The 14,719-nt window shown below is 49.0% G+C and overlaps 1 protein-coding gene across 1 annotated transcript in view; it reads left to right on the plus strand.

Moving 5' to 3' along the window:
- Positions 1-14,719, plus strand: part of Prrc2b (proline rich coiled-coil 2B) — an 82,259-nt gene that overhangs the window by 35,493 nt on the left and 32,047 nt on the right. The window contains 6 exon segments of the mRNA XM_050155360.1: positions 1,769-1,912; positions 4,207-4,448; positions 5,047-5,168; positions 5,513-5,652; positions 10,627-10,717; positions 12,922-13,114. Of these exon segments, the coding sequence (XP_050011317.1) occupies positions 1,769-1,912; positions 4,207-4,448; positions 5,047-5,168; positions 5,513-5,652; positions 10,627-10,717; positions 12,922-13,114 (932 nt within the window).

Below are 14,719 nucleotides of genomic sequence, written 5' to 3' on the forward strand. Positions count from 1 at the left end.
ATCAAGAGCACGTCCCACACACTTGCCCACTGGCCAGTCTTCCAGAAGCATTTTCCTAGTCAAGACCCCCTCTGCTGGCTATAAGTGCACACCATTGTGCCTGGCTGTTGACTATTTTAAAAATTGTGTGTGTAAGTGCAGATGCATGTGTGCCATGGCGCACACATTGGAGGCCAGAGGACAGCTTCATGAAGGCTCTTCCTTCGCATCTTCCACCTTGTTGAAGTAGGGTCTCATTTCCTGCCATTGCAGTGCGTGCACCAAGCCTGCTGGCCCAGGAGCTTCTGGACGATTCTGTCTGCTCCTAGCGAGTGCTAGAATTACAGATCCCTGCCATAGCGTCCCAGATTTCCACATAGATGCCAGGGATCTAAACAGTTCATCAGGCATGCATTGCAAGTGCTAGGGCAGAGGTGGAAGGTGTGTGCCCCCTCCCTTGTGTGGCCATCTTGGTCACAGATATAAAGAGCTGGGTCCTGGGATCCTAGAGTGCGGGTGTGAGGCTGCGAGTGAGCTACCCTATCTCACGTTTGATCGTTTGATTCTTGTTGCTGTGGTAGAATAACCTCAGCAGAAGTGAGGGCTCATTTACCTTAGAATTCCAGGAAAGATGGCAGGCACTTGGAGCCGCCTGTCCTGCGGCTCCACAGTCAGGAGCAGAAGACAGTAAATGAATGAATGAATGAATGAATGAATCAATGAGTGAGTGAGTGAATGAATGAATGATGTGTGCTTGTGGTCAACTTGTTTTTTTACTCTTCTTTTTCCTTTTTGGCTTTTGAGGCAGGGTTTCTCTGTGTAGCCCAGGCTATCCACCAGGCTGGCCTCCTGAGTGCTGGTGTTAAAAGTGTGCACCACCACTGCCTGGCTGGTTTTCTACTCTTTAACAATCCGCAGTCCCATGAACTATCCACAGTAGGTGGGGCTTCCTGCCTGATTAATGTATTCAAAATTATCTCCCACAGACATGCTCAGAAGCCACCCTGATCTAAACAGTCCTGCCTTGAGACCCCTTTCCCAGGTTATTCCAGGTGTGTCGGGTTGACAGTTAAGATCAATCAGCCACCTTTGTAGTTTCTGTTTGTGGAGGGTGAGTTAGCGGTGCCATCATTTGGCAGGCTGCTCAGACCCAGCCTGTTTGAGTCAGCAGGTGCCTGTGTACTGTACTGAAGACCTAGGGCATGGCTTGTCTGTACAGGGAGTAGAGCGACGACAGCAGGCATGGTGCGGGGTTCAGCATGGGCTGGAGAGCTGAGGAGGACCAGGTCCCATCCAGGAAGTCGCAGGATCTGTGTCAGGAGTGACGTTAAGGCAGGGCTGCTCCCGGGGGTTGATCAGTGAGTATTAGTTGAAGAGAGAGATGTCCCTGGGATTACACTGGGACCATGTTCGCAGTGCTAGAAAGGTTGAGGATGTGAGCTGCGGTGGGGAGGTGAGTCTGGCACTCAGAAGTCCTAGACCACAGCCTTGGGGGCATCTGTTGGCCTGGCCTCACAAGAGGCAGTTTTCTTCAGGAGCTGATTCGCTTACGGACTGTACTTGCTCACCCCCTATAGTGCCTCCTATGGGGTGGAAAGGGGCGTGTGCTGGAGCAGAGGCGATGTCCTTTCCATTCATCCTGTGTGACCACCTGCCAGCCCCGGGGGAATAGCTGAGGCGTCACTGTTACTGCTCTCTTGGAACCACTCCAGGCCATGTGGAGCCAGGAAAGCTGACAGAGATTGGTTGGCTGTCTCGCTCACTCTGTCTTCTCTGCCTCCCTTGACAGGTTTAAGGGGCTCAAGCCGACTATTATCCTTCTCTCCCGAGGAATTTCCGACGCTGAAAGCAGCTGGAGGGCAGGACAAGGCTGGCAAAGAAAAGGGCGCCTTAGATCTGTCGTATGGGCCAGGACCAAGCCTCCGCCCTCAGAGTGAGTGAATGGCAGCCCCTCACTGTGCACCAGACCCCTTTCTTTCTGTCGTTCCAGGTGGGCTCCAGCTGCTGCTCCTGGGTGTTGCTAGCTTGTCAGGGCACTGCCTCTCTGGCTTGTCCCTCACCCCGCTCTCTCATCCCTTTGGCTGAACCAGGTCTTGTACTGTCTGTTTACCATCTGTTATTACTTCCACTAAGCTGAGTTGTGCTTCATGGACACATACAGGATGCCACTAGCTTAATCAAGTCTGCTTCCATAACCTGATCTCTGAGTGCTTGTCACCCCAGGAGCTATGACAGCCTGGCTTCCACCCTTCCTCAGCCACATCAGAATTGACCAGTGTATCTGCGACAGCCAGCGCTGTTGTCCCCTCTGGTGCCAGGGATTGGGGAAGACCCTCGTGTGACGCATGTGCTGCTTTGCCAGCGAGCCTGTGGTGCGAGGTTCTGGGCTTAAGATCTGGGTTTTCTGTCTGGCCCAACCAAGGGGCTTTTGTCTGCCTGCCGTCAGAGGTCTGTCCCAAGTCCTTTCCTGTAGCTGATGACAAGTCAGAGGCACTGGTCCTGAAAGCAGAGTGACCACCCTGCCACTCTGTCGAAACATCGACTTTGCTGAGAGTCCACAAGGCTCAAAGTGGATGGTTGAGTGTTCAGACAGATCCTGTGCTAAGATGGACTACCCTGTGGGGCTAAAAAGTGTAGAAGTAGGAGCAGCTTCTCGATCAGTTCTTTTTGTTGAGAAGGTGGGAAGCAGATGACTTAAGGGGTAATCTTGGCATTTCAGGAGGGCAGCAAAGTGGTCCCATCCTGACTGGCTTTTCTCTTGGGGGTGGCAAATGCTAAGTCCTTTTCTGTCTCAGCTTCTAAGCAGAAGAGGACAGAGAGGAGCCTGGGATGTTCCTGTGTGGGACCCCCCCCCCCCCAGTGCCATTGTATGCAGTTTCTCTTCGTACATTTGTTACCTGCGGCCAGCCGCATCTGCAAGCTACTGTACACTATTGTGAAAGTGGAACACGCTCACACTGCTAGTGTTTGTCTTCTGCAGTTGACTTACGAGTTAATCTTAAGTGTGCATAAGAAAAACCAGTCAGGCCAGCCGTGGTGGCTTACACCTTTAATAAGCCCAGATCTTGGGAGGGAGGCAGGTGGATCTCTGAGTTCAAGGAGAGCCTGGTCTACATGGCAAGCTCCAAGCCAGCCAGGAATATATAGTGATTCAAAGAGAAAAAGCCAGTCTGCGTTGGGTCTGGGAGAGTCTCTCCTTTGGTGAGTGGGCTCCTGTAGGCATTGTCATGTGGCTGTGAGAAGCACACCACAGGGGGAGAGAACTGTCAGGTTTGGAAGTTTGTTGTTGTTTTTCTTCTTCTCTGAGACAGAGTTTTTCTGTAGCTTTGGAGCCTGTCCTGGAACTAGCTCTTGTAGACCAGGCTGACCTCAAACTCACAGAGATCCACCTGCCTCTGCCTCCCGAGTGCTGGGATTAATGGCGTCTAACATCGTCTCCCGGCTAGGTTTGGAAGTTTTTAAAAAATTTTATTTCGTGTGTGTCTTTGTTGGGGTCGGGATGACCATGGGAGCTGATTCTCTTTGTCCTACCACGGGGTCCTGGGGAAGGAACTCAGGTCATCCCCACTGAGGCACCTTACGAGCTCCATCCTTGGGTGTTTACCTGTGAACCGTGTGTACTCTTGCTTGCTGCACGTGATCACAGGGTACGAACATTTCAAACTGAGGCTCAGTGGGCAGCGCTGCGGCTCAGACTGGCTGTGGTAGAGTGAGCCTGTCAAGAGTCACGCTGTTCTGCATGGACGGGTCAGTGCTGGCTGAAGGAGTGAGTCAGGCTGTCCTGCTCTCTGGGTGGGGGCGGTGTCAGTCATGGGGAGCAGTGTTTCTCTGAAGCGGAGGTCTCTGTATTTCTCAGGCATATATCTGATGCTTTTCAAAAAATTCTGGCTTTCTGCTCCCCACTTACCCTGACAGAACTTGGATTTTTTTCTCTTTTCTTTGTGTTTGATTTTTTTTTCTTGTTTGTTTTTTAAGGTTTATTTATTATGTATACAGTGTCTTACCTACAGGCCAGAAGAGGGCACCAGATCTCATTACAGATGGTTGTGAGCCACCATGTGGTTGCTGGGAATTAAACTCAGGTCCTCTGGAAGAGCAGCCAGTACTCTTAAGCCTCTGAGCCATCTCTCAGCCTGTTTATTAAAGCAAGTGGTAGTGTCCATTGATCTCAGAGCTTTAAAAATCTCCTCCCCCTTTCTCCTCCTCTTGTCCCTTTCCAATTTACAGATGTGACAAGCTGGAGGGAGGGTGGTGGACGAAACATCATTTCTGCCACGTCTCTGAACGCCTCCCCAACAGAGCTGGGCAGCAGGAACTCCAGCGCGGGAGATGGAGCCCCCTCCTCGGCATGCACCAGCGATTCTAAGGACCTCTCTCTCCGCCCGGCCCAGCCCATCCGCAAAGGGGCCTCACAGTTCATGGGACATATTTACCAGCCTCCCACTTACCACGACATGCTTCCTGCTTTTGTAAGTCATCAGAGCATCTTGTCCCAAAGCTAAGTGTTCTTTCTGTCTACCAGGACTGGCTCACAGTTGCTCAGCCTGAGCTCTCTTTCACAGTAGTCAGAAACCACAGTGACCTACAACAAAAATCAAATCTTTTGTCTTTTTCAAATCTACTGCCTCTGGCATCTTCTGCCTCTGTGGCTTGGATGGTGTTGTAGCTTTGATTCTTCAGAAAAAGGAGAGATGAATGTTCCTAGCCTGATTGAACCCAAGGCAGATAGGGCAGTGTGCTGGGATTCAGGAGAAACTCTCTTCAGCCTTTTCTATGGTGTCCCATCCATTTTCTACCTTTCAAAGTGAAATCTTAATTAATTTATTATTTATTTATTATGTATTTATTATGTATACAGTGTTCTGCCTGTATACCAGAAGAGGACTCCAGATCACATTACAGATGGTTGTGAGCCACTAAATGGTATTGGGAATTGAACTCAGAACCTAAGGTAGAGCAGCCAGTGCTCTTAACCTCTGAGCCATCTCCAGCCTCCCGAGTGAAATCTTATTTAACATGTAACTGGGGCCATAGCCAGAAAGTCATACTCTGACGTTTATGTTTCAGATGTGCTCACCACAGTCCTCAGAGAACCAGGGTACGGTGGAACGAAGCTCCTTTCCCCTCCCTCATCTCCGCCTGGAACCCCGTGTTCCTTTTAGACAGTTCCAGATGAACGACCAGGATGGGTAAGACTGAGGCTGTGGCCATCTGTGTTGTTGCATGACAGCTCATGCATGAACGTGCTCTGTGCTCTGGAGATAGAGAACATCCAGGTGTTGGGAGGTGGCAGAGGATGGGCCTGCAAGGAGCCTCGGCCGTAGGGGCAAGCCCCTCCCCTCCCAGGAGTTTGACAGTGCTGTGGATGAAACTGGACCCTGTCTAGAATGTTTTTAAGTGTCCGTTGCATATTTTTTTCTAAAAGGAAGTAATGCAGACTCAGATACCAGAGTGCAAGGTGCAGCCTGGTTTTGGAAACTGAATGCTTCCCTCTGTAAGTCATGGGAGCCCATCATTCTTTTCTGTCTCTCAGGAAAGAACGGCCAGGCCTGGCACGCCCTGTGCGCCCACTGAGGCAGCTGGTGGAGCGGGCACCACGGCCCACTATCATCAACGCAGAGAACCTGAAGGGCCTGGATGATCTGGATACCGATGCAGATGACGGCTGGGCAGGTGGGTGGCACCAGCGCGCACTGTTTTTGTGGTAGGATCAGAGGCACTTCCTGCCAGGTCTGTGCTCCTCGTAGTAGAGCTGTGGGAGAGTGCCCTTGAGCTTTTAAAAGAACGTCTGGAATTACAGGCATTTACACTGGCTAGAAAGCCTCCATCCCATGCTGAGGATTAAACCCACATGTGCTGTGCTGTGTGTCCGCACAGTTCCAAGGAGCTCCCGCCCCTTTAAAAAGAAGGTTTCTTAAGTTACGATTATTTATTTTTGGGGTATTTGTGTGTGGGGTTTATATTCTTGTGTCATGGCACACATATGGTCAGAGGATGTCTTGGAAGTTGCTTTTCTTTCTGCCATATGCGTCCTGGGTCACAACCTTGGGGACGGGCACTTTGACTATCTGAGCTGTCTTGCTGCACCAAGCCCTGCCCTTTTTGAGGCACAGTCTTGCTGTGTTGCCCAGACTGACCTTGAACTCTGTTTTACTTCAGCCTTCTAAGTGCAAGGGTTACAGGTGAGTGGTACCCACCCTCCCTACGTCTTAACCCTGAACCATTGCTTTAGTCCAGCTCTTCTAAACCTGTGGGCCTTGACCTTTTGGCAGTCGCAGTGTTAGGAAAGTTGAACCACTGTTAGCCCCTGTTTTGTTTTTTAGAAACAGGATGTTATGTACGCCAGTTGGGACTTCGTTTCCCCACCTACTCAGTGCTAGAATGACTGGCGCTCCTCCTGCTCCACTGTCTGTAGAATCTTGGCCCAATGGGGTTCATACAGTTATACAATTTCTGGTCTTTTTTTTTTAAATTTTATTTATATATTTGAGTGCTTTATTGACTTCTTACAAGAAGAGGATATTGGATCCCACTATATATAGATGGCTGTGAGCCACAATGTGGTTGCTGGGAATTGAACTCATGGTCCTCTGGAAGAGTGGTCAGTGTTCTTAACCACTGAGCCATCTCTCCAGCCCCATGGTTTCTATTCTTAGCTGACATTTTAATATTTTTTCAGCATTTTTATATGTATGAGTAGTTTCTTTTCTGCTTGTTTGTTTGTTTTTAAATATTTATTTATTATGTATACAATATTCTGTCTGTGTATGTGCCTGAAGGCCAGAAGAGGGCGCCAGACCTCTTTACAGATGGTTGTGAGCCACCATGTGGTTACTGGGAATTGAACTCAGGACCTTTGGAAGAGCAGGCAATGCCCTTAACCACTGAGCCATCTCTCCAGCCCTGTTTGTTTGTTTTTGTTTTTAGAGACTAGGTTTCTCTGTAGCTTTTGAGCTTGTCCTGGAACTAGCTCTTGTAGACCAGGCTGGCCTCGAACTCACAGAGACCCGCCTGCCTCTGCTTTCCAGGTGCTGGGATTATGCTATAGCTTTATTGCCCACTGGCCGCGATAGTCCAAGTGAGTGGACAGGCCTGTCCTCCATGTGCAGCGACATTCCTCAAACCACGGTGTCCTCAGGCCTCACGTTTGGGCATCATCTGTCTGGGCCAGTGGGTTACAAACGGTGTTCCCTGATAAATCTAGGGGAGAGGAGAATTAAAGGCGTGTGCCACCACCGCCTGGTTTATATCAGTAGTTTCTGTGATATGTCTGTGTACTGTGTACTGTAGTTATCCATTTTGAACTCTTATTAAGAATGGTTTCTTAAGCCAGGTGTGGTGGCACACACCTTTAATCCTGCACTTGGGAGGTAGAGGCAGGCAGATCTCTTGAGTTTGAAGCTAGCCTGGTCTACAGAGCGAGTTCCAGGACACCTAGGGCTCCACAGAGAGACTGTTCGGAAAAAAGCAGAGAAAAAGTGTGTAGTGGTAGTAGTGGTACCAGAGGTCTGGCTGCTCTTACAGGGAACCTGGATTCTTTTTCCTTAACCTACATGACAGTTCTTAATCGTCTGTAGGATCCAATACCCTCTTCTGGTCTCTACAGACAAGCAAAACTCACATACATATGCGCACGAACACATGCATGAGCACACACACACACACTCATACACATACACAATTTATCCTAGTATGGTGGTACAGGCCTTTAATCCCAAAAACTCCAATAGAGGCAGGTGTATCTCTCTGAGTTTGAAGCCAGCCTGGTCTAGAGCGTGAGTTTCAGGATAACCAGAGCTACACAAAGAAACGCTGTCTCAAAGAACAAAAACAAAACAAAAAACCAAAAGCAAAAGTAGGGGTCAGGCATGGCTAGAGAGATAATGCAATGGTTAAAAGCACTTGCTGTTCTTACAGAGGACCTGGGTTCAGTTCCTAGCACCCACATCAGGTGACTCACATACACCAGGAACTCTAGTTCCTTGGTATCGGAAGCCCACTGACCCCTTGCCCCCCCCGAGCTCCTGCATGCATGTGGTACATATAAACTCATGCAGCAGGCACACACACATCCATAATAAATAATAATATACTTTATTTAATAGGCGGGAGAGATGGCTCAGTGGCTAAGAGCATCTCCTGTTTAGGAGGACCCACCTCTGACTCCAGCTCCAGGGCATCAGGTGCCCTCTTCTGGCTTACATGGGCATCATATTTATTCACCAAGATATACACGAGTGAAAACAAAACTTCTCTAAATCACCTTTTGCCTCCAGTCTGAATATTCTTTGCCTCCCTTAAGGGTAGTGATATTCCCTGGTGTCCATTAACACTTCAAACGCTCCTGTTTGAATTGGTTTGACACCCATGTAAATCCTCGTCTGTGTTTGAATGCTGTTACTTCCTTGAACCTGTTCAGCTATGCCAATTATAGTATATCTTAAACTTCGAGAGCGTGAGCTTTCCACCTCATTTTCTTTGCAAGTTTGATTCCTCAGATTCTTTACTGGTCTCTGCAAATTTGGACTCAACCCTGGCAGTGTTTACCAAGTGCCTGCTTCAATCTTGATTCTTGAGTTCCAGAGTCCCAGTGAATCTGCTAGGTCTCTCCTCTAGTGTTCTGTAGATGTCAGCAGAGAGAATCTTTCTTATTTCAAAGATTTTATTTATTTGTTTATTTGGTTTTTCAAGGCAAGGTTTCTCTGTAGCTTTGGAACCTGTCCTGGAACTAGCTCTTGTAGACCAGGCTGGCCTTGAACTCACAGAGATCCATCTGTCTCTTTCTCTGCCTCCCAAGTGCTGGGATTAAAGCATGCCAGAAGAGGGTAACAGATCTCATTGCAGATGGTTGTGAGCCACCATGTGGTTGCTGGGAATTGAACTCAGGACCTCTGGAAGAGCAGCCTATGCTCTTAACCTCTGAGCCATCTCTCCAGTCCCCTGATTCATTTTATTTTATTTTTTTGATTTTCGAGACAGGGTTTCTCCGTAGATTTTGGTTCCTGCCCTGGAACTAGCTCTTCTAGACCAGGCTGGCCTCGAACTCACAGATATCTGCCTGCCTCTGCCTCCCGAGTGCTGGGATTAAAGGTGTGCGCCACCACTGCCCGGCTCATTTTATTTTTTATTACGTATCTGTGTGTGGCTATGTGCACTTGAGTACAGATTCTCTATAAGGCCAGAAGAGGGTACCAGATTCCTTGGAGCTGTAGTTTATAGACAGTTCCTGGTTACCAGACTTCAGTTCTCTGTAAGACTAATACATAATCCTAAATGCTGGGCCGTGTCTCAGCTCAGTAGAGAGGATCACAATGTTTTCTGGTTATTTCATTCATGGATAGAAGGCCTGTTTAGCATGCGTGAGGAAGGTGCTGAGTTCAATTGCCGCTTATATGTGCATCCCTCCCCCACCCCAAGACATACACAGGAGAGAGGTATTGGGAGGGGAGGGAAGCACATAGGCTAGGTAACCCCGGTACCTTGTTTTGTTTGGGTGTGTCTTGGCCTGGCTGTGCGTTTGCACATGCCTGTCTTTGCATCTCTTGGGCTTCTGGAGCATTTGCAAACATGTTGGCATTTAATCTCTTGGCTTTGCAGGCCTGAGGATGGTTTCTAGTTGGTTCTTGCCTTGAATCTCTTTGCTTCATTAATGCTGTCGTTCTTTAATTAGCTCATTTGTTTGTGTATATGTTGTGTGTGCTGTGGGTGTGGTGTACAGTATGTGGTTTGGGTGCGTTAGAGGCCACAGGTTGACACAGGATTTCTTCCTCTCTTTACCTCATACTTTGTTGATACTAGATGTATTTATTTTCTGAGTATGATCGTTTGGCCAGCATGCATGTATACCATGCATTTGTTGGGCCCCCTAGAACTGGGATTGCAGATGATTTTGAGTCACCACATACATGCTGGGAACTGAACCCTGGTCTCGCGAGAGCAACAAGGGCTCTTATTGCCCAGCCATCACTTCAGTCCCCACCTTACTTTTGAGACGAGGTCTTTCATTGGACTGGACGTTCTCCATTTGCCCCCAGCTGACTAGCCAGAAAGCCCCTGGGTTCCATCCATGTCTACCCCTGAGTGTGGAGTTACTGAGACATCTGCTTTCCTGTGCTTACTGACAGCCGCATCTCCCCAGTTTCCCACGTTCAGGCCAAATGGCACTCTACTGTGTGGACCTGCCACATTGTGTCCATCAGTGCTGGACACCTTCCCTGCCTGTGCCAGCCAATGTGGGATTAGGACCGCTCTAACGGTGTCTGTTGGGGAGGTGGAGTGCCGTTGTGATTATGCACGTCTTACTTTCCTTCTCCTTGAATTACAGTGTCAGGCTGGTTGTGGTGGTGCATGCCTGCAACCCCAGCACTCTGAGGGCAGGCCAGGATAACTGAGTTTGTGAGAGTCTGGGTTACACAGGGAGAATGTCTTTTGTCTTGATTTAAAACTTGTCCGTGAGAGGGTTAGTATTGCCAGCCAGTCATCCTTAGTGAAGCCCAGGGCTCTCCCTCCCTGGTAACTGCAGGACTTGTGCAGGGGCGGCAGCCAGTTGGGCACTTCAGGCTCAACTTTCAGACTATCTTGTGGTACCCTGGGAGACATTGTCATCTTCATGCCTTCTCATCTTCCTGGGCCCTCTTGCTGTTGCAGGCCTCCATGAGGAAGTAGACTATTCTGAGAAACTGAAGTTCAGTGATGATGAAGATGAGGAAGAAGTTGTGAAGGATGGAAGGTCAAAGTGGTAAGTCTTTCAACCCTGGCTCCTTACATGGTGTTCACTGTGCTAGGAGCAGTTCTTGGTTTCCATAGCAACCTGCAGTTTCAGGGATGAGGTCTGCTTGAAGACAGCATGCTGTGGTGGGTCAGACTTTGCACCCAGGCCTGTGCCCTGGTCCTTGCACCTCTGCCCTTAATCTCCCAGATTGTTGATGGGTGTGGCACCCTGAGAAACTTCTGTGAGAAGCTACCTCAGGTTTGTCTTTGTTAATTCAAGAACTTTCCTGGGCTGGGCCTTCAACAGCACCCTGGGGAGGTGCAGGAGCAGGTGTGTGTGCAGAACCTGCATCCCTTCCGCCTTCCCCTCCTTTCTCAGATCATCCCATTGGACTAGTTGATGTCCTTTGGAAAACACAACACCGTACTTCAGTTCTTTTAGAGTTTGTTTTGTTTTTTGAACATTTATTTTTTTCTGTGTTTTGGCACACATGTGCACGCATGCGTACGTGACTACAGGTGCCTGCAGAGAATAGAGGCATTGGTGCCTCTAGAGCCAGTGTGAGATGATTGTGAGTTGCCCTCAGAGTGCAGCAAGTGCCTTTAACCCGTTCGCCTCCTCTCCATCCCTATTTTTGTCTTAGTATTGGTAGTGGCCGCTGACTTGGCGTTTCTGGGGTACGCACACACTGCAGCACGTTTTGCTTCCAGGATGGACTCGGAGCCTCTGAGTCTAGACATTTTCTGATTTGCTGCATGCATTATTGGCCCTTGGAAGCTCTTCCATTAATCTCTGGGGTTTTGGGGACCAGTATTCTTTCTTCCTTGTCTGGACTACAGTCAGTGTGTCTCCTTCCTTTTGGCCTGCCTCTCATGGCACAGCCTTCACATAGCCTTCCTCATGGGATCCTCGTTTGTGTCTGGTAAGCCAGGACCTTTCTCAGAGGTCAAGTCAGATGTCACCAGCAGTTGTTTTTCTTCCCTTTTTAAACTTGAGACAGGGTCTCACTGTGTAGCTCTGACTATTCTGGAACTCATTATGTAGACCAGGCTGCCTCAAACTCAGAGTTCTGCGTGACTCTGCCTTCTGGGATAAAAGGCGTGCGCCACTATGCCATGCTTCAGTAGCAGTTTTTAATCTCTCTGTCTTCTGTGCCTCTAGCTGCCTGTCACAGGTGTGCATTCATGCGTGTGTACGTGGTAGGCGTGTGGTTAGCTATGTGTGTGTGTCTGGTCTGTGTGTGTGTACATGGTAGGCATGTGGTTAGCTATGCGTGTGTGTCTGGTTTGTGCGTGTGTACGTGGTAGGCATGTGGCTAGCTATGCGTGTGTGTCTGGTCTGTGCGTGTGTACGTGTGTGTACACGGTAGGTGTGTGGTTAGCTATGCATGTGTGTCTGGTCTGTGCGTGTGTACGTGGTAGGTGTGTGGTTAGCTATGAACGTGTACATGGTAGGCGTGTGGTTAACTTTAGAGGCTATATTAGCCTTTAATGCTGCCAGCTTTCCTGACATCTGTGCATATATGGCTGTGTTTGGCCCCTGCTCTTTGTTCTGCCCAAAACACCCTCTCCTTCCTACAGAGCCTACAATGCAGCCCTGTTGGGGACCATCTCCTCTTCTATACTGTGTGTACTTGCTGTGTTCTTGGGGTTCACTGTGGTCGTCTGCCTCTTGCTCCTTTGAGGTGCTCTGGGTGGGCAGTCACCCTAGGTAGAGCTAAGGAGTGAGATGGAGACTCTGAGGCAGAGCCCTGCCCTTCTGTCTCTTGCTCAGGTACCTCCTTTCACCTCTGTGAGGCAGGGTCCCAGCTAAGATTTTTTATTAATTTTATTTTTATGTATGTGGGTGTTTTGCCTGCGTGTATTTCTATGCACCACATGCATTTAGTGTTTGTGGAGGTCAGGGAGGGCATTGGATCTCCCGGAACTGGAATTGGAGAGAGCTATGAGCCACCATGTAGATGTTGGAAATTGCACAGAAACTTAACAGTTCTCCAGCCCCAATTCCCCTTTTTCAGATGTGAGTCAAGGATGGGGGCTCTATGAGTGATGGTGAGTTGTGAACCCTCAGTCTGAATTTTGCAGTTCACACATAAAGGATGTGAGTGTGATGTTGAAGGAAATTAGTCTATAAACTGGGGTAATAGCTGACCTCAGAATTCCCGGAGGCCCCTGACCAGTGAGGTCAGACAGAATTGTCTGGGGAAACTTAACAATTGCTGTTTGTCCTAGGAACAGCTGGGACCCAAGGCGGCAGCGGGAGTTGTCTCTGAGCTCTGCAGACAGTGCTGATGCCAAGCGTACTCAGGAGGAAGGAAAGGACTGGGGAGAAGCAGCAACTGTGTCCCGGGTCGTCCGAAAGGTGCCAGAGCCTCAGCCTCAGTCCAGGAAGCTTCACAACTGGGCTTCTGGCCCTGACTACCAGGTACAGTGGCTCCAGGTCTGTGCCTGGCTGTTTGCCTGGAGCCTTGGAATGTGCACGTGGACCTAATTACATGCTCCCTCTCTTGCTCTAACTCTCTCTCCCCATCCCTCCTTCCCTTCCTTCATTCCTCCCTACACACATGAAGAGCCAATGTACTTAAACATTCCAGAGGCAGTGGAGCTCCAGCCACTGTCCCAAGAGTTTGTACTATGTTGATGTCAATGGCTAGCTTTCCAGAAAGTGCTGGGTCATGTTTGTTTTCTCTCTCCTATTTTTCCTTTTTTATTTAATTTTATTTTCAGGATGTGTGTGTATTGACATATATGTCATGGCATGCATGGGTGTTCAGAGGACAGCAACATTGTGAAACTGGTACTTTCCTTCCACCGTTATGTGGTTCCCACACTTCCAGACGCACATTGTCAAGCTTCAAGACAAATAAATGTTCTACCTCCTGAGCTGCGTGCCTAGCTTTATAGGAAACTTGGAATTGAGTATAAAGACTGGCTGGGCATGGCAGCACATGTCCTTTAATCCCAGCACTGAGGAGACAGAGATGAATTCAAGACCAGCCTGGTCTATAGTGAGTTCCAGGCAAGCCTAGGACTACATAGTGAGACACTGTCCCCCATTAAAAACAAAAACAAATAGAGACTGTTGTGCAGGCTGACTGAAGAGTGCGCCACCTCGTGGTTATCTGCTCTCATTGCACGTCATGCTGTGATCTTCCTGCCTAGACAGCCGTGTTTTGCTAAGAACCGGAAGCAAACCAACAAGCATATGTTGCTACCTTGCTGTGGCGCCTTCGAGCCCGCTGAAGTCCTTTATGCATGCTCACCTGTTACCACTGCAGCTCACTCAACCTTTTCCAAGTTCTCATGGCCTGGGTGCTGTGGAAGAGGGCGTGCTCCTCAATTGGCTAGCGCCTTGCTCCTGCTTAGGTCCAAAGCTTGTGTCCTCGGCCAGCTTCTCTGGACTGTTTTTTGTGGACCCCTCCTGGCTCTGGTGACTGGCACTTTGATCTCTTAGTTAATGTTGGTGGTGTTGCCAAGGCTTACACCGGGAAGTCCTTTCCTTCTGTGATCGCTGAGAAACGTGGGCAGAAACAGTGAGGCTGGCTAGCCTATTAGTCATCATAGTTAAAACGTGTGTGTGTGTGTGTAGGTGTAGGACAGAGGACATTTCGTGGAGTCAGTTCTTTATCACCTTTATGCAAGTCCTGGGGATTGAACTCCGATCAGCAGGCTTGTGCAGCCAGCTCCTTTCCCTGCTGAGCCATCTCACTGGCCCAGTCATCGTTCTTTCAGTTTCTTCCTTTATTTCTGCAGTTGGTATTCTCACATCATCTGCTGTGAGCATGACATGATCTTTGATTTCACTTCCCTGTTGTGGGTTCTTGTTTCTTATCTTACTTGAAGATTTTTCCTACTTCCTGGGGAATAACTCCTTCACAACTTTTCTAGATCAGGTCTTCTGCAGTCACAGTTCTCCTAGGAACTCTTGGCTCCTTTGGGTGGTGGGAAGTACTTAGACACTGTGCGAGCATACATGAGTGTGTGCGTGTGCTTGCGTAGACACTGCGAGCATACATGAGTGCATGTGTGT

The sequence above is a fragment of the Alexandromys fortis genome, unplaced genomic scaffold (genome assembly GCF_014885135.2).
Source record: "Alexandromys fortis isolate MF-2015 unplaced genomic scaffold, M_Fortis_MF-2015_v1.1 scaffold_72, whole genome shotgun sequence".
Classification (NCBI taxonomy): Eukaryota; Metazoa; Chordata; class Mammalia; order Rodentia; family Cricetidae; genus Alexandromys; species Alexandromys fortis.